Source organism: Wyeomyia smithii, chromosome 2 (assembly GCF_029784165.1).
Source record: "Wyeomyia smithii strain HCP4-BCI-WySm-NY-G18 chromosome 2, ASM2978416v1, whole genome shotgun sequence".
NCBI lineage: Eukaryota > Metazoa > Arthropoda > Insecta > Diptera > Culicidae > Wyeomyia > Wyeomyia smithii.
This window is the reverse complement of record NC_073695.1, coordinates 244,342,218-244,368,459: the sequence shown is the minus strand read 5'-3', so window position 1 is coordinate 244,368,459 and position 26,242 is coordinate 244,342,218. Positions and strand designations below refer to the sequence as shown.

The 26,242-nt window shown below is 39.3% G+C and overlaps 1 protein-coding gene across 4 annotated transcripts in view; it reads left to right on the top strand.

The window, feature by feature from the left end:
- LOC129725249 (putative uncharacterized protein DDB_G0277255) overlaps positions 1–9,394 on the top strand; it is a 331,367-nt gene extending 321,973 nt beyond the window's left edge. The window contains exons 7-11 of one of the 4 annotated variants that reach the window (XM_055680837.1): positions 5,669–5,849; positions 6,492–6,548; positions 7,301–7,384; positions 7,484–7,632; positions 7,700–9,394. In XM_055680837.1, coding sequence (XP_055536812.1) covers positions 5,669–5,849; positions 6,492–6,548; positions 7,301–7,384; positions 7,484–7,632; positions 7,700–7,836 — 608 coding nt within the window. In that variant the 3' untranslated portion in view covers positions 7,837–9,394. Of the gene's footprint in view, positions 1–5,668; positions 5,850–6,491; positions 6,549–7,300; positions 7,385–7,483; positions 7,633–7,699 lie in introns of those variants that run through there. The other 3 variants (XM_055680838.1, XM_055680839.1, XM_055680840.1) reach the window with 3 other exon arrangements.
- Positions 9,395–26,242: the final 16,848 nt, after the last annotated feature.

The window sequence follows — 26,242 nt, the reverse complement described above, 5'->3', positions numbered from 1 at the left end:
CTCGTGCCGTTTGTGTATTTATTTTGATATGGTTTATTTTTTCTTGTGCTACATAAGTAATTCAAGACTGTTTTAGACCGTTAGGATACTGTCTATTTTTTTGGAAAGTCCACATGTGGTAGCATTGTAGTTTCCTGGATCTCAGCATACATGTACTGTTCCATTATTGACTTTACCTGAAAAAGTTAAACCAATCTGGTATCAGGAAAAACATATCCAGACCATCTTCAAGATTTAATTTTTGTGTTGTGTTCTGTGGTTCGAAGCAGAACCCATCGTCCTCCATCGGATCCAGGTCCATAAACCAGTCTGCTATTTTCATCATTTTTGAGTCTATTCTGAACATTTTTTTCAGCGATTTTCAGTCGAGCTTGGAGATGCGTTTATGTAAGCATGGGAATATTTCTTGAACTCCTACCGAAAAGCTGATGAGAAGCAAGCCATTTTTGAGTTCTTCACAGGCAAGTTGAACTCATTCCTAATCTTTGATGCAGCCTTGAATGGATCAATGTTTGAGGAAAGTTTGTTTCGATCGTCATTCCAGTTTTGGTTTTCCGACTCCGTTCAGTTGCCAGACGAAGTTTGAGTCACACAGAACAAAAACATTTATTTGTTTAATCTTCAAGAAAGGTTGTCATATCTTGTTGGGTTTTAGCTTGTTTGGTTTTTTTTTTTTTTTTTTTTTTTTTTTTTTTTTTTAAGGGGGGATTTGTTAGTAGCTTAAGTATTTATGATAAATATTAGTAAATAATGAGTATGTGTGTCCAATCACAAATGGTGACTTCTCAACACTGTTAGAAATTTGTAATTCTAATTGTTAGGATTTGTTTGCTTTCGCAATTAGGACTTATCATTCGTAGGGATTTAAACCTACTTGTCAGAAAAGGGAAGTAAACTTACAACTAACTTAATTTCTAACTTATTGGCTATAAAGAGAGCTTATCGTAGCAATTGAGGATTGCAACGATTTTTGTCGAAAATTGTTAATAATTTTATTTGACATAACTTCAATGGTTCAACACCAGTAAGTCTATGTAATTCGAGTGTACCAAACCAAGGAGGAAGCTTCAAAATCATTTTCAGAATTTTATTCTGAATCCTTTGGAGCGTTTTCTTCCTTGTTGAACAGCAACTTGACCAGATCGGTACAGCATAAAGCATTGCTGGTCTAAAAATTTGTTTGTAAATCAAAAGTTTGTTCTTTAAACAAAGTTTAGAATTCCTGTTAATGAGAGGATATAAACATCTCGTATATTTGATGCACTTGGCTTGTATACTCTCAATGTGCTCTTTGAAAATAAGTTTTTTATCATAAATTAGTCCCAAGTACTTAACCTTATCGGACCAACTTAAAATAACCCCATTCATCTTGACAACGTGATTATTGTTTGGCTTGAGAAAAGAAGCCCTAGGCTTATGCGGAAAATTATCATTTGAGTTTTAGAAGCATTGGGAGAGATTTTCCACTTTTGCAAGTAGGAAGAAAAAATATCTAAACTTTTCTGCAATCGACTGCATATGACACGATTACTTTTTCCTTTTACGGAAATGCTTGTGTCGTCGCAGAACAATGACTTTGTGCATCCTGGAGGCAAATCAGGAAGACCTGAAGTGAATATGTTGTCAAGACTGGACCCAAGACTGAACCTTGAGGTACACCTGCTCTGACAGGAAATCTATCAGATTTTGAATTCTGATAGACAACCTGCAGAGTTCGATCAGTAAGATAATTTTTTAAAATTTTGATTAGGAAAATTGGAAAATTAAAAGTTTGCAATTTTGCAATCAAACCTTTATGCCAAACACTGTCGAATGCTTTTTCTATGTCTAAAAGAGCAGCTCCAGTGGAATAACCTTCGGATTTGTTAGCTCGTATCATATTAGTAACTCTGAGCAATTGATGAATTGTGGAATGCCCATGGCGAAATCCAAACTGTTCATTTGCAAAAATTGAATTTTCGTTGATGTGTGACATCATTCGGTTAAGAATAATTCTCTCAAACAGTTTACTTATTGAAGAAAGCAAACTGATTAGTCGATAACTTGAAACTTCTGCTGGGTTCTTATCCGGTTTTAAAATGGGAGTAATTTTTGCATTTTTCCATGATTTGGGAAAATATGCAATTTTGAAGCAGCAATTGAAAATTTTTACTAAAAATCCCATTGTGCTCTCAGGGAGATGTTTGATTAGTATATTAAAGATTCCATCATCACCAGGTGCTTTCATATTTTTGAAATTTTTAATAATTGATTCAATCTCATTCAAGTTAGTTTCAATTATTTCTGCAGGTAAAAAATTCTGGGAAGAAATTAAGTCAAATTGACGTGTGACTTCATTTTCAATTGGACTCACAAAATTCAAATTTGAGTTATGAACATTCTCAAACTGCTGAGCAAGTCTTTGAGCCTTTTGTTCATTGGATACAAGAAAACGTTCACCATCTTTTAAAACTGGAATAGGCTTTGAAGGTTTCTTAAGAATCTTCGACAGCTTCCAAAATGGTTTTGAATATGGTTTCAATTTTTCAACTTTAGTCTCAAAATTTTGATTTCTCAGAAGAGTAAATCTATGTTTAATCTCTTTCTGTAAATCTTTATAAATAGTTTTAAAAACAGGGTCACGAGAACGTTGATATTGACGTCTGCGGACATTTTTCAAACGAATTAGAAGTTGAAGATTTTCGTCAATTATTGGTGAATCAAATTTCATTTGAGCATTTGGAACAGAATAATTCCTGGCATCAACAATTGCACATTTTAATGCTTCCAAAGCGGAATCAATATTCACTTCGTTTTGCAAATCAAGCTCATTATTGAAATTTCTCTCAATATGAGTTTTGTATCTTTCCCAATTAGCCTTGTTATAATTAAAAACAGAGCTCATAGGGTTTAAAACTGATTCATGTGATAAAGAAAAAGTTATTGGAAGATGGTCAGAATCAAAGTCAGCATGTGTGATCAAATCACTACATACATGACTTTGATCTGTTAGCACCAAATCAATTGTTGAAGGGTTTCTTACAGAAGAAAAGCATGTAGGACTATTCGGAGACAAAATAGAATAGTATCCTGAAGAACAATCATTGAATAAAATTTTGCCATTGGAATTACTTTGAGAATTATTCCATGAACGATGTTTAGCGTTAAAATCGCCAATTATGAAAAATTTCGAACGATTTCTGGTGAGTTTTTGTAAATCACCTTTAAAATAATTTTTGAGCTCGCGTGTGCATTGAAATGGTAAATATGCTGCGGCAATAAATAAAATCCCAAGTTCAGTTTGAACTTCAATTCCCAAAGTTTCAATAACTTTCGTCTCAAGATGGGGAAGAGCACGATGTTTGATTCGGCGATGAATAACAATTGCAACTCCACCGCCGGAACCCTGAATCCTATCATATCTATGAACCACGTAATTGGGATCATATTTTAATTTTATGTTAGGTTTCAAAAATGTTTCAGTAATAATGCAATATGCACATTATTTACTGTTAAAAAGTTAAAAAGCTCATTCTCATTGGCCTTCAATGAGCGAGCATTCCAATTTAATATTTTAATTGTTTTATTTAAAATCATTGCTAAATTTTAAATTAGAAACAATTTTAATAGTAAAATTTGTGCCTATTTGAATGGCTTCAAACATTGACTTTGCCTGCAACATGGCGTTCATAAGATCGAACATTGCCTGTTGCAAAAAAGAAAGTTTACCTGCCGTAATAGGCCCCAGGCAGTTGACATTAGAAAAAATATTTTCGGCATCAATATTAGCTGGGGTAATAGGTGTACAATTATTTTCTAGCGTGTTTTGCTTACCCATATTAACGGTCATTTTCGAACTACCAACACTAGGCGGTATAATGTTCGAACTACCTGTAACCTGTGCATAAGTTAAACGGGTATGCAAAGGAGTAGGTAAACTATGCGTCACCGGTACGCTTGGAGAATTTTGTTTTGAAGTTGGTTTTAATTGAGAAATTGAATTTTTTTTACCTTGCCTTGCCTTAACAATTGCTAAACGGACTGGGCATTGATAAAAATTTGACATATGGTTGCCGTTACAATTCGCACAGCGAAAATTTTTACTCTCTTTCACAGGACATGTGTCCTTTTTGTGAGAAGAGTCTCCACAATTAAGACATTTTTGGTCCATGTTACAGAATTTGGAACCATGGCCATAACGTTGGCAAGTACGGCATTGGGTGATATGCTTTTCACCTCCGCCATACTTTCTATAAATTTCCCACTTTACACGCGCATTATACAAAGCATGTGCCTTTTCAAAAAATTTTAAGTTGTTGACCTCATTGCGGTTAAAATGAATTAAATAATTAACAAGGGAAATTCCAGTTCTCTGACTGTTATCGCCTCGTGATTTTTGTTTCATTAGAATTACTTGGGTAGGGGCTATGCCAAGTAATTCTGTTAAAGTAAGTTTGATCTCATCAACGGTTTGATCGTTGGTGAGACCTTTCAAGACAACCTTGAACGGCTTGGCGTTCTTGGTGTCATATGTAAAAAATTTGTACATCTTGTCAGTTAAATACTGAACAAGACGATCACGACCCTTTACTGAGTCGGCTAATAAGCGACATTCACCTCTACGGCCAATTTGATAGGTAACTTTAACGTCAGAAACAAAAGTTGAAAGTTCCTTTTTGAATATATTAAATTCAGAAGAAATAGTTACCACAATAGGTGGAACTTTCTCCTTTTTTAAAGATTTTATATTTTGTATAGTTTCATTATTGGTAACTTCCATTTCACCAGCTTCTTGCTCAGGCAAAATATCAAAAGGATTGTCACTACAGACACTCGAAGTGTCAGAAAGAGATGCCTCTCTTTTCCTCCCCGCAGGGATGCGAGGTTTCTTTTTCCGTCCAGCCATTTCAGGTGATACGAAAAAAGTTAAAACAAATGTTAAATTCAAAAGTAGGTAGTCTTGAGGAAGACTGATGGGAAATAACTTTCAGGTAGTCTTTAAAAGACACACTGACAAAACACAAACTTTGAAGCTATAGGCAGTCAAAGACCAGTCCACAAGCAACCGAAAAAACGTCTGATCTGTAGGACAGTTCAAGACGCACTGGAGATAAACACATTACGATATGTATTGCTCAGTGTTATGTTATACAGTTAGGTTTTTTTTACGCGGTTGAAACGTACCTCATGAAAATTCGCGTAAAAAACTCGTTAACGCGAAATTCTGCGTGTGCAATATGATTGATTCAAATTTCTGCGTAAACAATACGCGTTCATTCAAAACACCGCGTTAAAAACCCTTGGCAAACAAACCGCGTAAAAATATTCCGTCCGTTTTGGGGCCAACATTATCTACAACTTTTCTGAAGACATCATACCATAGACATCGTTGTTTGGGTTTTTTTAGTGTTCTCCCATAAAAATCATGTCTATTTGACGATTTCAACAAAAACCATTGACAATTGTTCTGTGAGCTGCTGAAAAAAATTGAAAATCCGATTAGTTTCTCAGTAACATTCTAGCGTAATTGTTATGATTTGATACAGAACGGTAATTAAGATGCCAATTACTTGAAGTTTAAAAGACACACTATACTGAAAAAACACAACCTCAACCGCAAACAACATTTAAAACCAGAAATTTATCCACGTTTTGTTCCCCCCCCCTTGCTCGCCACCCCTCCCCGCAGATGAACTGACGATCAACCAAACCAACTGCAACGTGGTGGACGGCATCGACCTGGACGACATCAAGGAGTTTGCGAAAGCCTTCAAACTGCGCCGCCTGTCGCTGGGCCTTACCCAAACCCAAGTAGGCCAGGCGCTGTCAGTGACCGAGGGACCCGCCTACAGCCAGAGTGCCATCTGCAGGTAAATTATTGTACGCTCTTTCGGTAGATCTAGCCTAGGAAGACTACACCCGAAAAAGGAAACCACATACATGAGCTGCGCGTTCTTCGGTGCCCTTCCCGGCCCTGATTTGCATTCTTTGCCGACCATCGACCGCTTGACAATATTGTCGGAATAATCAAAATTAACTACCCCGCGAAATGCAGCGCCGCCAACAAACAAGAGCAGAAAAAAAAACAGCGCGAGAAAATTGAAACGGGAAGCCAACGAAGAACATGCTAGCCAAAATGAAGAGATTAAACATTTACGAAAAAAAAAAAGCTCTGACGCTGGGAGGAGCTTGGCTCACCTCCTCCCACCCGTCAGCCGCCGCGAAAATGAGACAAAATGAGAAAAACGGTGTGCCAGGACATTGTTCTTCCTTGTTTATGTTTCATTTTTTCCGTTCATTACCATTCATAATCAGAGCGCAGCAGTGGGCAGATTAATTTATCGTTTTCTTTTTTTTTTTTTTTTCATTGACTTTCTTTCTCGTTTTCTCCGTTTCCGTATTGTTGCCACACTTCACTTGTGTGCCCCTTATGTTGTCGTTGTCATCTCGTGACACCTCTTGCGCCATCGTTGTTACGCGATGCCACGGGGGTGGTGTTGGAAAATGTGCAGCGCTCTTGCCGCCCAGATGTACTGTGCAGCGCAACTCTCGTCCCAGCAGCAGCAAATGTACGTATTTTGAAGTCATATTTTCGACTGGTTTCGGTTTTTTTCTGTTGTGTGGTTCATTCGTAATCCTCACTGGTGTTTTGCTTTTTTGTCGATTTGGTTTAGTTTGAGCTTAAAATTTTTCCTTTAGTTTTGCTTGACAATGCGTCAAAAATCTGAACTTTTACACAAGGTAAGACTAATCTCCGGAAAGTGTGTAAGCATGACAGCTCTGGTCACTAATCTTTGAGAAAAATGAAAAAAAAGACACTAAAACAGCATGCCACGAAAGCCGACGATGGCAGCAATGGTAGGTACATCACACAGCCTTCTTGCATGAAGCAGCGCCTGCTTTTCCCCACCCCGTATGCTTCAGTTAGTTATTCTGCATTTTGATTTTGTCGTTCAGAAAACCAGAATTGGCCAGGGCATTGTTTTTACGTTTGCTTGGGTTTACTTTTAATATGCTTTGAAAATCGCGAGAAAAAAAAAACACTTTAAGTTTCTCTCAATGTCCTGGCAAATTCCTACCGCGAGAAAAATGTCATCAGAAAAAAAACCGCTTCAGTTTGATTGGACTTTGAAACGTCATTGATTACCTCCTTGATTGATCCTGATTTCTTCCTAATGCGTTTCGTCTTGTTCTTTCTTTCTTCTTTTCAATTTTTTTTTTCAATTCACTAAAAAAATTAAACTCCGAATTGAAACAACACCACCACAATACATTCGTGCACACAAACTCACCCGTACCTGTCCGATATGTGACTAAATAGGTTTGAAAAGTTAGACATTACTCCCAAAAGTGCACAAAAGATCAAACCCGTACTGGAACGCTGGATGAAGGAAGCCGAGGAGAGGTACGTTGCCTGATATTTATGTGTGTGTGTATCTGCAGGAAAAAAAATTAAAAGCCAACGCGGAAAAAAAAATATCTTAAACTGAATCTCACTTTCCAGTCACTCTTCACGGTACAAATCCAGCCAGAATCATCTGACAGACTTCATAGGCGTGGAACCGTCGAAGAAGCGAAAACGGAGAACTTCCTTCACGCCCCAGGCGCTGGAGCTTTTGAACGGTCACTTCGAAAGGAACACGCATCCGTCCGGTAAGTGAATGCTCTCTTGGTAGTTCTTTGACAAACACTCTCATGCTAATTTTCATTATGTTTTAAGGCACAGAAATCACCGGCCTAGCGCATCAGCTGGGCTACGAGCGTGAGGTGATCCGGATCTGGTTCTGCAACAAGCGTCAGGCGCTGAAAAATACAGTCCGAATGATGTCTAAAAATTTCAAAATGGAAAGCTCCTAAGAACACATCCCAAACAAAGCAGAAATTCGTTCTGAAATTACACCCACAGTTTATGTGCCATGTGACATTGGAGAAGTTATCGATGACGGAGAAGGATAACAGTGGAAATTATAGTTTAATTTAACAAACACAGCGCGTCCGGGATTTGGTTTTGCCGCCTCCGACCGTCAATCGGGAATTATATATTCATCATTAAGTCTAAGAGAAAGAGGAGAAAATTTCGAATTTCAGTTTAGTTTTCCATTAAGTAAAAATGACGCAACCAAAGTTCCTATACAACTAACATGTAAGGGTTATTAAGAAATAATAATGATGGTGGAGAGTAGCCATGACGCCCTATGAAAGACACCCGCCAAGAATGGAAGTTTTTCTAGCACAGTGAAAGAGAGAGAGAGAGCGCGCGAGAGTAAAATTTATCCAGCGGTCAAGCGAAGACAAATTGACGGACGTGCATCAAAGGAAAAGAAAGCAGGTGCCAAAACCTACCCCGATCTAGTAAGCCGTGCCATAGCATTTGGTTAGCTGCAAACAGCGCAAAACTCGCATTCGAAGAAGAAGAACGACGCAACAAGTTTTGCACAAATTGACGTGAAATTAGTTGCATTGGAAAGCAGCTGTAAAAAGTTTATATATTAAAAAAAGATGAAAAAAAAAATCTGCTGTAAATGAAAAACCTAAATGTATAAACAAGTCGGAAACGATAATTACCCGAAACAGGAAATAAACCAATTGGTAGTACATGCTACGGTGTTATAAAGACCTGCTCTTTCGAAATTGGCAATCCCGTTGTTCTAAATTTGAGACTTTCCGGTGGTGCGAAAACCACACCCTAAACTTAGACAGAAGAGGTACTAAGAAAACTGCACGAAATCACTTTATCGGTCGGAAATTTTGCACACTTTCATTGTTGTGTGTGTTTATGTAGTCAACAGTCGTTCAATCGAGTTTGACAGTTTGGAGACAGCAAGAGAAAAAAAAAAGAAACTAAATAAAACATTGCATTCATATCTTTTATGTTTAGCCAAACTTCGACAGCCATAAAATGTCGTACTGTAAATAGTGTGCACTGCGAAAACGGCGAAAGAAGCGGCCAACCGGCGCCCCAGCGGATGTAAATCTATCACCCTGTAATATACGCATTAGTCGAAAAAGATTCAACGGTAAAATGAAATGAAAATCATGAAACATGCGCCTCATAGTGTTAGGTCGGTTAGGAAATGAGTGTTTAGAATTTGAAGAAACATTTCTGCGGGGAAGCATATTTATGTGATATGTAATAAAAGATCGGTAAAGATCATTTATTCTGAACAAATCGAAATACGGTGGCACACCTTTCTCCAGCACAAGACCCACACACTGATACACACATCATACACTTAAAGTACACACAATACACACAACCAGGCTCATTTTGAGAAGATGAAAGAAGATTACGAAACACGCTGAGTATACCAATAGGAAAGCTAAATGAAACTGATCAATCGCTGGGTTTGCCGCGGTACAGATTAACTTCTAAGCTGTATCGTATGTACGATTCAAGATAAAATTTATCAAATAATTTCCGTGTGCCTAGTGTGCGATAGAACTTGAAGAAAAGAATCCGAGGGAAACAGTTTGACTTCACTTGTTTCGGAATTTGAAAACACTCTCGAAAATTTCCTGTTCATTTCTGTTGATGTCTTGAAAGTAAAAATTGAAATCTATTTACCCTCTAGTGCCCAAGTTAAGCTTCAAATGGTGAGTCGACAACTTGGAAGGAGCGTCAAACTTAGCTCCGGTCCTTACAAGTTCCTATCTCACGCCTCCGCGAGTCATATGATACAATAGACTACCAGTTAAAACATGGACACAACTGGTTGGCGTTGCCTGGGCAATGTTGTCATCCGACAATAGCTAAGTGAGAAGGTGCGACGCGATCGTTGGCGCGGTAACCATATCTCGGCCAACCCGAGCGTCTGTCCACCAAGATGGTGCGGCTCAAAACAGCGTCTGATCTCCATGTTAGGAGCGGCTGATCAACGTCCTTGTGTCAGCGTGGGACTCTAATCAGAGCTGACACGATGGCCCTCCGGCGAGACAGGGGGTTGAGGAAGGCCCAACAAGCCGCCCCGAAAAACACCAAATGTTGCAAATATCGAAGAAGTTAATACGGATCGGAACAATAGGCACAGACCTAGGCGACGAAATAAGGACTACGATTGGAATCTCGGTACATGGAACTGCAGATCGTTAAGCTTTCACGGCTGCGACAGGATCATATATGATGAACTGAATCCACGCAACTTCGAAATCGTAGCACTGCAGGAACTTTGCTGGTCGGGACAGAAGGTATGGAAAAGCGGGCATCGAGAGGCTACCTTTCATCAGAGCTGTGGCACTACCAACGAGCTTGGAACGGGCTTTATAGTGCTGGGTAGGATGCGCCAACGCGTGATCGGGTGGCAGCCGATCAGTGCGAGGATGTGTAAGTTGAGAATTAAGGGCCAGTTCTTCAACTACAGCATCATCAACGTGCACTGCCCACACGAAGGAAGAGCCGACGATGAGAAAGAAGCGTTTTATGCGCAGCTGGAGCAGATGTATGATAGCTGTCCGCAACGGGACATTAAGATCGTCATCGGTGATATGAACGCTCAGATAGGACGGGAGGCAATGTACAGACCGGTGATAGGGCCGAATAGCCTGCACGCCGCATCAAATGATAACGGCCAACGATGTGTGAACTTTGCAGCCTCCCGCGGTATGGTAGTCAGAAGTACCTTCTTCCCCCGCAAAGACATCCACAAAGCCACCTGGAGATCACCTGACTTACAAGTGGAGAACCAAATCGACCACGTTCTAATCGATGGTAAATTCTTCTCTGACGTCATCAACGTTCGCACCTACAGTGCAGTGCGAATATTGATTCAGACCATTACCTTGTTGCAGTATGCATGCGCTCAAAACTTTCGACGGTGCGAAACACGCGTCAAAGTCGCCCACCGCGACCAAACATCGGGCAACTACGGGACGCCGAGGTTGCACGGGAGTACGCGCAGCAGCTGGAAGCAGTATTACCCAAGTAACCGTTTAGCCGTGAAAATAGTTCTAATTTGGTTCTCTAGTATAATATAGAAAATGTCTTACAAAGCCTAAAAGTTCTATATTCTACTTAAGGGCTGTTCAAAAACCACTTTTGGCGAATATTTCGGTCGATATACTGCCTGCCCCCACTTTTGAACTACACCTATGAGAAAAATTTTGTTTATGTTTTGTTTTTTTTTTCTCTCGGGCAAAAAAAAAGTTATTTGCTTTATTGCTTCTTCACACGTATCCGACCAGCTAACTGCTGACTCGTTGTTTTTTTCGTGTCGCTCTGTGAAGTCGAAGAAGATCCAGTTTCGAACCGCGGTGTTGTTGCATATTGAAGGCTTTCTGGTCTGCTGCGTTTACCCGTTGTTCCATCGTCTCGCTCGGTGAAACATCATTTTTCCAGCCTATTAAAATCGCAAAACCGGTAGCAAGTGAGTTCTCTTGTAATATACGAGAGTTTTCAAACTAAAATTGATGGTTTCTGCTGTTTTTTTTTTCTTCGTTTTTTTTTGCTCGAACTAGGAGAATACAAGAGAAGTACCAAAGATGAAACATTCATCTTGCCAGACAGAACCGAAAGAGGCTGCGGAAGAGAACGATAACCTGACCATCAAGGTAAACAAATGCCTGTTGTTGCTGTCGCACGTTAATACGAAGCTGGATGCGTTGGCAGTTGTTTTAATAACCGGGTACGTCGTCGAACAACCCGATCAACGTTAAGTTAGTTGAATCACTTCAGCAGCCCGTGAAATGCCAATGTGAAATCCTTGGGGGACCGCTGCCGAGATGAAAATTTTATGAAGGCAACGGTTGCATCGATTGGGAAGATACACGGTCGCAATCGTTTCAATAAACAAGGCGCAGCGGTGAATCTCCAGATAATCGATCACTTTTTTGATCGTGAATTCCTACTGAAATGCTCCTGGACAGGAGCCACCCGCACTTTCGGTGATAACGAACCGAAGAGACTAGAAATGTTAAAATCGTAAAGTGATTCGAGGCAACTTGTTGCAGTTTCGTTTTTCTACGATTCATTTGAAACTGTTTTTCAAATATATTCTAAATTTGAGCGGGGGCCTAGCGTGGTTGGTAACGTCTCCGCCAACCACGCTCGACGCCTGGGTTCGAATCCCACCGCCGACATAGGTGTCGATGGTTGTGAGGTGGCGTGATCCACTCACAACCAACCCAACTGGTCTAGATTCAATCCTAGCCGACACCGGGAGATTTTCTGAGGCGAAAAATCTCTGGGATCACGCCTTCCATCGCATGAGGAAGTGAAGCCGTTGGCGCCAGTCCGTTAATAAACGGGTCGGCACAACAACAGTGGCGGAGCTAGACCGACGGAAAATAAGCGAGAATAAAAAAAAATATTCTAAATACGGCCGTCCTATGAATTTGACGAGCAAAAACGAATATTTCTGTTTTAATCAATATCACATATTTTTTATTATTTTATTGCATTCCCTTATTTTACAGGTAGAGTATGATGTTATGATACACTGTAATTTCTTCATAAACTTGTTATACAGGTTATGAGTTTTTTTGCCGGAAGAGCATGATGTACAAACAAACGTTTCTTCGCGAACATGTATAGCAACTAACTTACAAACTCCAGATTATAATAAGACTCTTGGTCATAGAAATCATCAACTTCAACAGCTTGAAAATCAATTTCTTGATATAAATCGGCATTTATTTGCTGATCTGCTACTGATTGCACAGTACTAGTGCGTAGTTTGATTTTACTGACTGTCTTAGGCAAAACGGTCAAAATTTCGTAACTTTCTTCGTTAACAGCTACCCTTCAAAATGTTTTGCCACTTTTCCATTCTATCCATTGTTTTTTATTTGTTTTTGTCTTCAAAATCGTAAACATTCACGTATACGTTACTTAGCCTAAAGCTACAGGGCTTAAAAGCTCTAAAACATAGCTTTATACACCCATAAAGGGTCTATTTCACGGCTTCAATTCTACAGTGCTTATTGGCATTTGAAAATATTCTTTACAGCTAATATGCACTCAAATGCTGTTATGTGTTTCTTATATGGCTTAAAATAGTGCTTGATGGTTACCTGGGTACCAACGGAAGAGCAGCTTGGCGCAGCTACTCTTGAAGATGGCTGGAGGGACATTCGATCAGCCATAGGTAATACTGCTGTCGCCGCTACAGCGGCTCCAAACTATGGCTCCAAACAGGAGAAACGACTGGTTTGACGACGGGTGCAAACAGTTAGTGGAAGAGAAGAATGCAGCACGAGCGAGAAAGCTGCAACACCAATCGAGGGCGAACGTGGAGCGCTACCGACGCGCACGGAACAGGCAAAACTCGGTCTTACGGAGGAAGAAGGGCCAGGATGAAGATCGAGATCGCGAGGCGATGGAGGCCCTGTACCGTGCGAATGACACACGAAAGTTCTACGAGAAGCTGAACTGTTCCCGCAAAGGCTATGTGCCACAAGCCGACATGTGCAGGGACCTGGGCGGCAACCTTCTCACGAACAAGTGTGAGGTGATTGACAGGTGGAAGCAGTACTACGATGAGCACCTTAATGGCGATGTAGCAGAGGACGACGACGGAGTGGTAGTAGATCTCGGTGTACGCGCAGATGACGACAGAATCCCAGCCCCTGACCTCCAGGAGGTTAGAGAGGAGATCGGCCGGCTGAAAAACAATAAAGCCGCTGGAGCTGACCAACTCCCCAACGAGCTGTTAAAACACGGTGGTGAATCACTGGCTAAGGCGCTACACTGGGTTATTGCCAAGATTTGGGAGGATGAGGTAGTACCGGAGGAGTGGATGGAGGGTACAGTGTGCCCCATCTACAAAAAAGGCGACAAGTTGGATTGCTGCAAGCTTGAGAGAATGACAGGAGAGCGACATTATACTGACGACTTTTCTCTCTTTTCACTCTAACAGCCTCATGCATGAGCTGTTCATGAGAGCTCACATACAGCTACAGCTTACACAAGGCAAAGATAATGTCTTGTGTTGCGTACGACAGCTCATTCTTGCGCATGTATTTTGTTCTTTCGGACATGACAGTCTAGTTTGCTCAGTGTGACAGTCTGCTGATCGGCTTCGGCTGTCATCGATTCGCATTTTTTCGTTTCTCCTTTTTCACAGGCCGGTGGCATATTGAATACAAAGCAAACCATTGTTGGTATTAATCCCCACGTAAGAAAAAACGTGCTTCGCACCATCTCTCTTTCATTCTTTCGTCGGCCTTACTGTCGTGTATTATAATCACCTGACATCCCGCTCGGATTCGTGCTGAAGGATGTCGGAAGATTATAGGCTGTCATTTACGACAGCTTGGAATAACCATAAGACATAAGGAGATGAAAACTAACAGCCCGTATGGAGTTGCATGTGTGCTGTCGTCAGTTGCTGTCGGACTGTTTACCGAACGTGTGGGGAACAGAGAGAGCTGTGCAATACAATGAGAGCCGGATCAGTTAAAAATTTGCTGTCATTGTCTTGCAGTCATTTTCATAACACTGGCTGCAACTACCGCGCAATCACGTTGCTGAACGCCGCCTACAAGGTACACTCTCAAATTCTGTGCCGTCGACTATCACCGTTTGCGAGGGAATTCGTGGGGCAATGCCAAGCGGGATTTATGGGTCCAAAATTTAACCAAATATTCGCGGTACGGCAGGTCCTTTAGAAGTGCCATGAGTATAACGTACCCACACATAATTTATTCATCGATTTTAAATCGGCATACGACACAATCGTTCGAGATCAGCTATGGCAGATTATGCACGATTACGGTTTTCCGGATAAACATACACGGTTAGTCAAGTCGACGATGGATCGGGTCATGTGCGTAGTTCGAGTTTCGGGGACACTCTCGAGTCCCTTCGAATCTCGAAGAGGGTTACGGCAAGGTGACGGATTATCGTGCTTGCTATTCAACATTGCTTTGGAGGGTGTGAAACGTAGTGCTGGTATCGACACGAGTGGCACGATTTTTAGAAGGTCTGTTCACCTCTTTGGCTTCGCTGATGACATTGATATTGTAGCACGAACCCTTGAGAAGATGACGGAGACGGAGCCGGAAGAATTGGACTAGCCATAAAGGCATCGAAAACCAAGTACATGAGGAAGAGGTTCCAGAGAAGACAGTGTTAGCCTCCCGCCACGAATTCATATTAGCGGTGATTAGAGATGGTAGACGAGTTCGTGTATCTGGGCTCACTAGTTACTGCTGACAACGACACCAGCAGAGAAATTCGTCGACTCCTTATGGCTGGAAATCGTGCCTACTTTGGACTCCGGAGGACGCTCCGCTCGAATAAAATCCGCCGCTGCACGAAGTTAACCATCTACAAAACACTAATCAGACCGGTAGTCCTCTACGGCCACGAAACCTGGACTATGCTCGTGGAGGACCAACGCGCCCTTGGGGTTTTCGAACGAAAGGTGTTGCGTACCATCTGTGGTGGAGTGCAGATGGAAGATGGATCATGGCGGAGGCGGATGAACCACGAGTTGCATCAGCTGCTGGGACAACCACTAATCGTACAAACGGCGAAAATCGGGAGATAACGGTGGGCTGGGCATGTCGTTAAGATGACGAACGACAACCCGGTGAAAATGGTTCTTGATAACGACCCGACTGGAACGAGGCGACGGGACGCGCAGCTGCTTGATCAAGTGGAAGACGACCTGCGGGGCCTCCACAGTCGACATGGCTGGCGAGCTGCAGCCATGGACCGAATTGAATGGAGACGACTTCTTCGAACAGCAAAGGACACTTCGGCCTGGAGCTGACTGGTAAGACTCCAGGATCTCAGCTGTCTACTCAGCTGTTTGCGGCTGCGCTCCATCGCTTCACTTCGTGGTTAAGGGGCCATTCACATACAACGTGGACACATTTTAAACGATTTTCAACCCTGAAAATGAGTCAAATTCTCGCTGCTTCCCTTTCAAAAGGCAAAAATGTCTCTTTCACTGCTCTGTGGTTAATACCGACGATATCAATATCAACCGCAAAACCACGGAGCAAAAATACAAAAATACAAATACAAGATACAAAAATAACCCATCTGGCAACACTTCCGGTCAAAAATAATATTTTTTCTGGATTCCTTGGTTCATTTTCTTCAAAATTCAGCTATCACTATTTTTCGGGTGTCTTACGTCTATAAATTGTAAAAAAAATAATTTACGAAGTTTACAACTTTTTTCGTAAAAATGTTATATCCCGAGATTGGCTTATATTACCTCGGGATGATAGTTGTTTCTTATGTGAAATTTTCCAAGGAACACGATGAAATTATGAAATTTAAAATAAAAATGGCTGCATTTGCCGAAAAATGTAAATTTAGTTTTCAAATACAAAAATAATTTATCTGGCAACACTTCCGGTCAAAACTTATATTTTTTCTGGATTCCTTGGTTCATTTTCTTCATAAATCATCTATCAGTATTTTTCGGACATCTTACGTCTATGACTTGTAAAAAAAAAGAGATTTTGAACAAAAATGCGTGACTTTGCAATAAACTAGGGAACCTATACATTAGAGAAATGACAAGACACTCACCGTTAAGGCAACTGTCAACATCAAAACGGGCGAGTTGTATCATTTTGCATTGCCGTTATCCGTTTTGATGTTGACAGTTCTCGCCAAACATGTGAAAAGGGCCCATGTGCCATATGTAAACAAGCCACAATTTCACGTTTTTTGACGAATACAAGCTTAATCTGCCCATACAAATAAGATTTGTTGATTGAAAACAACTTCATTTATCAACAAATCTTATTTGTATGGATAGATTACGCTTGTATTAATCACAAAATGAGAAAATTTGGCTTGTTTACAAATGGCACATGGGCCCTTTTCACATGTTTGGCGAGAGTTGCCTTAACGGTGAGTGTCTTGTCATTTCTCTAATGTATAGGTTCGCTACAATAAACAGGGGGGTCCCACAGAGCGGGGGGTATTCCAATCGACACCAAATTTGGGATTTTTCCAAAGTGACGGTAGATAAATAATTATCCCAACTTTGAGCAAAATCTGTGATGGTCGTGTCCAAGTTTGTGGTTTTTCGTGGTCACTTCATATGGAATAACCCATATAACAGATTGCTTTCTCCAGCAAAGTTGGGGAAAAATTTGATAGAAAAACAATTGCTGAATATTGCGATGTCCTATCTGTACGTTGGACAAGGCAATATAGGGTGTTCTGTGAAACACTCCACCTTAAAATAAATTTTTGGTTTATAACTTTTTCTGAAAATAAGAAAAAAATATTTCTTTTATCTAACTATTAGGTGGATCGATCAAAAACCAAAAACGCCAAAAGTAAGGGCTTGTTCTATGAAACAATTTTGCTGCAGACATTGAGTACATAAAGTCAATTTTTCCCAGTCAAATCTAAACGGTTACGATTTTTCGAGTTTAGACCACTGTGCACTGTTTTCGTATATATCTTTCCACTAATTGTAAATGTCATGAAATATAATACTTATGAATGTGTAGAAACTATTTTGGAAGTTACTTCTTTAATTGTTGGTTGAGAAACGTGTTTTACAATAAGTGTTTCGTTGTTTTTATATAACTTTTTTGTACTTTACGAACTTCAAAAGGGCATTACTCAAAAATGTACAAAGTAAACAGGATGCGCAAAAGAATCTTATGAACAGAATCGTGGAGTGTTATGCCTCGATAATTGTTGCATTTGAGAGTCGGTAAACCTTTTTAAACCTAGTTCTCTTCTGTTTCTGTCGACGGCTTTTCCCTCCTCGCTGTTCAACGCAAGGTCACCAGTGTTTCATCGGTTATTAGATTCCCTTCCTCCTCGTTACACCTCGCAGGGATTGGCACAGTCCGGTTTCTGATTCTATCCACCAATTCATGGAAACTTCTCGTGTCGAGCCTGGAAAAACATACATCCGCCTTCGCAAGAGATCAATCGCAGTGTTCAACCCGTCAACCTTTGAAGTGCGCGAATTCTATACGTTGGCCAATCGAATGCGAATCATTTTTACTGAGCGAATTAAATCGATGGTAAACTGAGTCGACGTTTAGGCCTAGGAAGGAAGGAAGCCTAGGAAATTCCACGTAAAACTGAACGATATTGCCCATAATTTTCAAACAATATCGTGATTTACATCAAAAGAAACTGAAATTTATATAAGAAAATATTTTACATGACGTGCAATATTCTGAATTTTTTACTGTGTAGGGACGTTGCAATACATCTAATACTAACTTGGAACCGGTTCTTTTCCTTCCGATACTCGATCTTTGGTATTAATGCTTAAAAAACGATCCTTCGCCAATATCGATACACAGCTATCAGTATCGAAAAAAAATCGAAACAACACCATTGCTATAAGCAGGAGATCGATATGTCCTCTCCACTTAGTACGAGACAATTTTTATTGCAATTTTATCAATGAATTGCATGATTTTGTCTCGGTTGCATGTGTTCAATGTGTTCATGCTTATCATATGTAATGAAAATGACTCTTTATTTCTTATAGTTTCACTGACTATCTCGAAAGAATGAACATGACAAAAAAACTTGCTGCTTCTGTCCGGTATACGTGCTTTTGCGCTGTATGTAGAAATGCCTTCTGACGTAGAATTACATCTTACTTTAGCAGGGTGGCGTGTCAAAAAATCGAGAACGGAGTGAAACGGCAGAATGAAATATTTTAAACGCTCCAAAATTTATTACAATTGATCGGATTTCGGTTATCGATGCATACACGCAAAAGTTGGGTGGTGCGGAACCACATCAATATTGTGTAAAGTTAGATCATCTCCTGAATAAATTTCGAAACCAGTGCAACGAATGTGTTTTGTTCACAACCCATTCGATGCTCTAGCGTATTTTGAATGTATTTAGCAACTCCAAACCACTACAATTGAGAGGTTTCAACCGGTGTTGGTATCGTCATGATGATTTGTATCGGTATTGGTAATGTTTTTTCAGACGGCTGCTCTCGTGTAGCGAAGCAATGTAACCAGCAATCAATACTAATAATTCAGGTACTGATAAGCCAAATCAAAATATCCTGATCAATTAATTTTCATGCATCAACATTCATTCAAATTCATGAATCATGAATTTGAAAACAACATTGAATGCGGAGCAATAAAAAAGACATTCTGTGTGTTCAAAACATTTTGCACATAACTATGATTTTACTGGTTCTATTCATATGCGTTTGGTTCCATTGACTGACACCAGCGAAACTAAACTTAATGGCAACAATGAATGTACAAAACTCCAAGGGAACTGTCAAATCAGCAACTGAAGTCAACTTAAAGTACATAGTGATTATAAGAAAAAGATAAAAGCAAGCAGTTCTGATTTAAAAGTCATTCTAATGCAATTTTCTTTTTTACTTTTTACATGAGGTATTAAGTAAATCTTGTACGTTGGTTTACTGTATAAATTCGTTCGAGATATAAATTATGACCGGATAATTTTTAAACAATTTAGGAAGTAAGAAATTTGTTTAAACATTTTAGTGCTGGTGATTATTTTTCTTCATTTTCGATTTTACATTTTTTCACAACTTTGAAATCAAGTTCATCAATTTCATTGCTTCAGAAAAATACTATTTTTTGGAAGAATTTGATTTTTATAATGTATTTTCTGACACATAGAGTCTAAGCATGGGTTGGCATATATTTTCTAATGAAGTATAACAAATCATGACAGCTACGATGAACAGGGACTGCCCAACATACTATATAGACATTATGGATTTTGGTGGAAATTATCGGAATATAAACTTGTACAACGAGATTCTTGAGTTGCACTAACTATATTTCAAATAATATACATCTTTTATACAAGCGTAAGTGCTATGAACTATGCCAGCGGTTCTCAACCTGGGGTACACGTACCCCTGGAGGTACTCGGAAGCCTTCAGGGGGTACGCGAAAGAAAAATCAGTAATGGCGGACAAAGCAACTTGTTGCTCAATTTTGCTCCTAATGCGTGACTGTAGCAGTCAAACAAACCATAGTTCAATTTAAAACCTGAACTAGAATACCACGATATAATCTACCACTACTCTCTCCCACTTTGCGAGAACATTCCAAGCCAGGGGGTACAATCGATATAAAAAATATCGCCAAGGGGTACGCGGACAAAAACAGGTTGAGAACCGCTGAACTATGCCTATCTACAATAGAAAACAAATGTGAACCAATGTACATGCCTACCTACAAAACGGTTAACCTTCTTGACTCTGCCTATCTACAATGGGGTTTATTACGGGAGTCACTTCACGGTGAGATGACAACCGTAATAAGCACGGTGAAAGTGATTCCCATTTGATTTGCACGCGTCTTTTTTCACCGTGAGATTTTTTCACTTCGTTCTCACCGTGAGGTGTCATCCGTAATAAGCCCCAATATAAAGAGAAGATTCACCAAACTACAGTTAGAAAAAAGGGATGTAAAAGAACGCGAAAGATTTTTCCAACAGGTCAAAATTAGTATTATCGGCCTTCCATTACACATGCCTGTTCAACATTTATTTAGGAGGTCACAACAATTTAACAAAGCCGGTTTAACATTTTATTATTCCGCTGTCTACGATAACAATGCGTTCAAAGACGCGTCGCTCTTTTTTGAACTTATCATAGTAATTCTACAGATGCTACTAATCTAGCGCCTGCCTGAAAGGTAGTTTAAAGGATGAAATTTCGAAGCCATTTCTGATTAAGGAAAGTTATACAAACATTGAACAACTATTTTTTATTATCCCGTATCGCCTTAAACAACAAGAAAGCTGAGAGTAGCGAATCAAACCTTTTAAATCAGTCCATGCAAAAAGAAAGAAAAAAATCAAATTATTCATTCAAATTTTGGTTGGCATATTAATGGATAACAATGCGTCCTGTGACAATTAGAGTAAAACCATCTCTGGTTCCCCGGCACAACCAGTCAAAAAGTAGAAACAACAACCAGTTGAATTTGTGATCTTTTATTCTCCCGTAGAAAGATCATTCTGTTTCATAACCCATATAATGTTACTGTTTCCAAAATGTTTAGACACTAAGCCATCCTAAAAATTCTTTTGTCTACATACCTGCATTTATATCAATTTATCGTTAAAAATTTAAAGTGACCAGACATGACTCGTTTCGTGGGTCAATCCCACGTTTGGCAAAATGACTTGCCTCAAAAAAATGTCCTGGTTCATCTAAAGAGTTTCGCACTCGTTTCAATGTCTCGCGTTTTAATAAAACTGTCCTTCTGTAAAGAACTGAACTAGCCGGCGGTTTCCAGTTGAAAACCATGTTAGCAGAAAAAAAAGTGAATATTGTAAAGTTTGAGTTTGGGTATTGACCTTTTTCTTTGAATAAAATCATTTTGAAATGATTTCAACATTTTTAATTGATTCCCAGCGATGAAGTTTTGGTCAAAGCCACTTTCAAAACTCTCTACTCTAGGTACTTTCAAAACAATACTAATAAAAAGTTCAAAGAGAGAAAACCTGCCTATCACTAGTGAAATAAAAGCAATGCAAAAGAAAATGAAAATAAATGAACTCAATTTGCGTACAAATTAGTTAAACACATCAAAGCAAACATTTCTGGTCGGGAAGCTGAATTATAGCTCACATTCCCTTCGTAAATTACGTTTTGTTTAACAATTCAACTATCATCTTCACCAGAAGCGATCCGTGACTTTTAAGCCTACCTGTTAAACTACAGATTTGTTGAGTCATAATATGGTGAATAAATCACAGCTACTATCTGGTATCGAAAAAATGTAATTAAAAACGTATCATGCATGAAAAATCATACGCCTATGGACGATTAGTCGCTGATCTTTAGTGTTTTTTTATGTCAACCGGCTTTACAGCTTGCATGTAAACTTGATACACATCCTTCTGCTTCTGTTGATTAATAACCCTGTGTAGAAGCTTCTTCATCGAACGCAACGGTTTGGAACAGACGTCTGTACTCAACATGCAGCCTGCAGATGAAGTTCTCCAGCCTGTAGCAATCCATTTTTCTTCAATCCGCGAAGTATCCAATATGAACATTATATTTAATCTCTTCGAAGGTAAAATCCTGCAATTCCTCGCCAAACTTCTCACTCGGAGCTAAGACAAAACTGTTCACCTGTCCGGATAGGTCCGCTGTGACAAAAACTATGCAGTTTAACTGTGAAAATTTCGCAAACGTATCAATGTTGGCGATGTTTCTTAAATGCCGTCTACGTGAAGCGGAACGGTAGACCAGTAGTACTTAGTATCCTAATATTTTTCATCCGTCGGAGGTCGTTATTTAGGTGATCATTCTGAATTATACACTCTGTTCTCTAAACTCAATCCAAAACGCAAATATTTGTAGCAAGAAAATAATACGATTTGTTCACGAACGATTGCCAGATTGATTTGACGTTTCGTGTTTTTTGATTTGCATTTTGCCAGGGACAGGCTTGCCAGATCTACGGATTTGTCTCACTTCTACGGAAATCCCGCATAACGAATAACAATAAATGGATGATAGTTCGTATGGTTTAACGATAAATCATACAGTCTTGACTATATCCTGAACAAGTAGTTAGGCACATTTCTGGTTATTACTTATGCGGGATACAGATTTACCCAAGAAGTGAATTAAAATCTGTTGAGCTATCAATATATCGTGCATACGCTAAAATAAAGTGAAATAGAAAGTTTTTCTTTCGTAAATGAAACTATTTCGAATGTTTTTTTTTTCATTAAGATTTTCATTTACATTAGTAAGAATAAGAATAAAATATCAAAAACTAACAACTGTCCTTGTTAATGTCCGTGAGGAACGCCAACACATTTGAGTCAATTCGTTCATCATCATAATGAAGGTTGTAAAAATAAATTTGAATAAATTTCAAGACTGAATCACATTCTGATGCATATTAGAGGTAAAAAACTGCGTAAAATTTGAAAAGCATATCCACTGCGGCAATAATGCTTGTACACTTGAATTTTAGGTTGTCTAAAATAACTAAAAAACTATCTATGGTATTAAAATTAAGTCCTGCAGCAATGATATACGGTTGAATAGTACTACCCCTTGCTTTAGCGACCATTCGGCGTTCAGCCACCGTTTCTGCAACTTTAGCTTCGCTCTGTAATTTAAAAAGTTCAGAGTTAATGACGTTATTCAGTATATATATTTTGATAGCACTCACTTCGATGTAAGTTACGAAACTATTTCGAAAGTCGCGCAATGTAGATTTGATTCTTTTTTGTCCTTTAGAAATGAAAAATTGACGCAATATCAATGGCAGTGAATAAAACGCTAGGAAACATTCGGTATCTAAATCAAAAGTTCAATTAGAAGATATCAATGATTGAAGAACTCTCAAATTTGTACCCAAGCTGCAGGTGCTTGCTAGAACCTCGGTCACAGTTCCCATCACCTCTTTGTCCTCATTCAAGAATGGATGATATTTCGAATACAAGCTCTTAATGCGTTTTACAAATTTCGGAACAAGTTCATAAAAGTTTTTCGCATCGGGGTGTATACGTTTAAAGTCAAAATCAATCTGAAAATGGAAACGATTGTAACTGTGTGTTTTCTGCGCAATATATATATTTACACGGATTTATTGCACAAACAACTTACCAAGGACAAGATGTCCTCATGCTGGCTGATTATCTCCCAGTCTCCAAATTCCAATTCCCCAATTAATGCTTCATGCCGTCGAAGAGCATAGCTTGTGACCCAGGCATTATAAATTTCTTCGCTACGATTTATGCCGAAATCCTTGAGCAACAATTTAGCGGCTGAAAAATTTCTTATAACCGACCCATTTGTATCATAAATTTTAATTCTACTTACCAAGGCAAGCATTCTGATCGTTTCTTCCAAAAGCACCCATTCGTCAACTGGGGGCTGGTCGTTAGTATCTAATTCCGTTTTACTTCTGGGAAATCGTTTATCGGTTCTTTGTAAATATCGGTACCGACTATGAAGCAATCCACTGGCACCTTTCTTTTTTGTACAAGGGACGTACAAAGTTCTCAAGTCTTCTTTAGGCAGTTCTCTTTGTATTATTGCAGCCATTTCGGTGAATATTTCGCACGAAATGTGGCCTTTGCCAAAGCGAAAAAAATGCTCGACCATTGCTTCTTTTATCAGTCTTCTGCAGCTGGCAGTGTACGCTTTGTTTTCATCTTTGCGGTATATTTCCAAAAATTTCTGGCCAGCCTCGTACCGCTCGCAAATTTCAACGAGCGTCTGCAACAAAATATTTTCAGTTATATATAATTACCATCATCATATGACATAAATGAGTGTAAAACCTTTTATAAAAAAATATGAAAAATGCTGAATTTTCAAAATTTAGCTTGGCTTAACATTGCATGAAACATAAATAGTGATAATTATGATGGACTTACCTCTCGGGGATTTCTCCAAATCGGCCTGCGTAGCCTTATCCGCTGTTCGTTTTTTCAAAACATTGCAGAAGTCTCTTCTGTCCCTCAGGATCTGGAGTAGAATAATCAATTCGTTTTTATTTTCAGCCAAATAGTTAAAGTCGTCCATTGTAATAGCTGCAGCGTCGAAAACAGCAATAAGGTGGTTTAATTTATGAAGGCACAAGAAATTTTTCGTTTTCTCGTCAGCCATTTTTCACTTGCAATTAATAGAAATACTCAGAGGGAGAGATAAACGGAGAGGAAAAAACTGAATATGCCAGCTGGGTTTCATAAGTTGAAGGTGCCAGATCCCTTGACAAAGTTCAATGTTGACAGACTTTTTCGTTCGACTGGTGATGAAAACACAGAGGAAAAATAAACTGTATCGCAAAATGTTGTAAAAATCGAGAATGAGTTGAATTGAATTTGTATTTTTATTTTATACATGAAAACCGAAAAATTCCGTATGAAATCTGAAAAAATCTATCTATAATTCGGAAATTTGGCGCTCGCGATGGCAAAAATCTGCAAAACTGTTGATTACAAATCGTTGTGAACGGAATTTCGTTTCGTTATATTTTGCGTACCATTTATTTTCCAAATGACCGAATCCATCGAGTTGAATCGATTGCGTATATAAATTATATGTATATAAATCCATTGAGTTCAAAAGTTGTTGTTTGCTGCTTGCACTGCTCTACTGCATTCCACTGGGAAGTAGTCACTAATACACTCGACGTGAAGAATAAATGCTGCGTGTATGATACATATTCTGGTTTCGATCTCTGTCAGTGTATTCATTACACAACTGTTGCGTTATACATTTTACACATTTTTTGTGAAAAGCCAGAGCAGTGAATGTGTGTTTTGGGAGGACACATTGGTTGATTATAGCTGGAACTTTTGCGTGTAGAGAACAAATTACTCTGTTTATGTCATCATTTTTTTAAACATTTTTTCATAGTAAAGTGATTCAATCATGCGTTGGGTGTATTTTCTGCTTAGCAGTCTCAAAGAAATAGAGCAACTAATTGGGTTGGGGAATTTTGTCAATAGATGGCAACACTCAAACATATCTTGTGTTATGCTTATCGCGTCGGGTCATATTATAGGGCTATTTAGAGACGACAACCTGTGCTACAAGTGACGTTTTGACAGTATTGTGATCGTACGTTTCTGTCTCAAGTTATAGCGCGCCAAAAATGGAGTCCACCAAGCAAGAAATTCGACATGTTTGACGTTTTTACTACCTGAGAGGTAAAAATGCAACGAAGGCGGCCAAAAAAGTTTGTGAATTTCATGGGCCCGATATTGTAACGATTCGCACAGCACAGCGTTGGTTTGATCGATTTCGCCCTGGTAAAGTAGCTGTCGAAGATACACCCAGTACCAGTACCAGGCCAATCGTCATAGAAACCGATAAAATCGTGGAAATCATCCAAGTAGATGATGAAAAGTGGATCACGTACGACAACCTCAAGCGAAAAAAATCGTGGTCGAAGTGAACCGGCCCAAACCTTCGCCAAGCCCGGATTGACGGCCAGGAAGGTTTTGCTGTGTTTGGTGGGATTGGAAAGGAATCATCCACTATGAGCTGCTCAACTATGGCCAGACCCTCAATTCGGTTCTCAATTTTAAGTATGTTAAATAAAGCGTTAGCTTTCGATCAGAAATACGACATTCCTTTTTCCCCAACCAATATATTATCCGACGTTTCGTCACTGATCAGTGACATCTTCAAGGGAAAACTGTGAGTATTTATTACCGGTTAGCGGCTTTGATATTAAATATTAAATTGGTTGAAACAATAGGTATGGTCGAACTGGTTGTCTATGGCTATTAAATCTGTGATTTACATATATCTTGTTTGTTACTTGTCAAGATAACTTTTTAACCGTTACTGTGAATTTTAGTGCCCTTGGCCACAGGTAT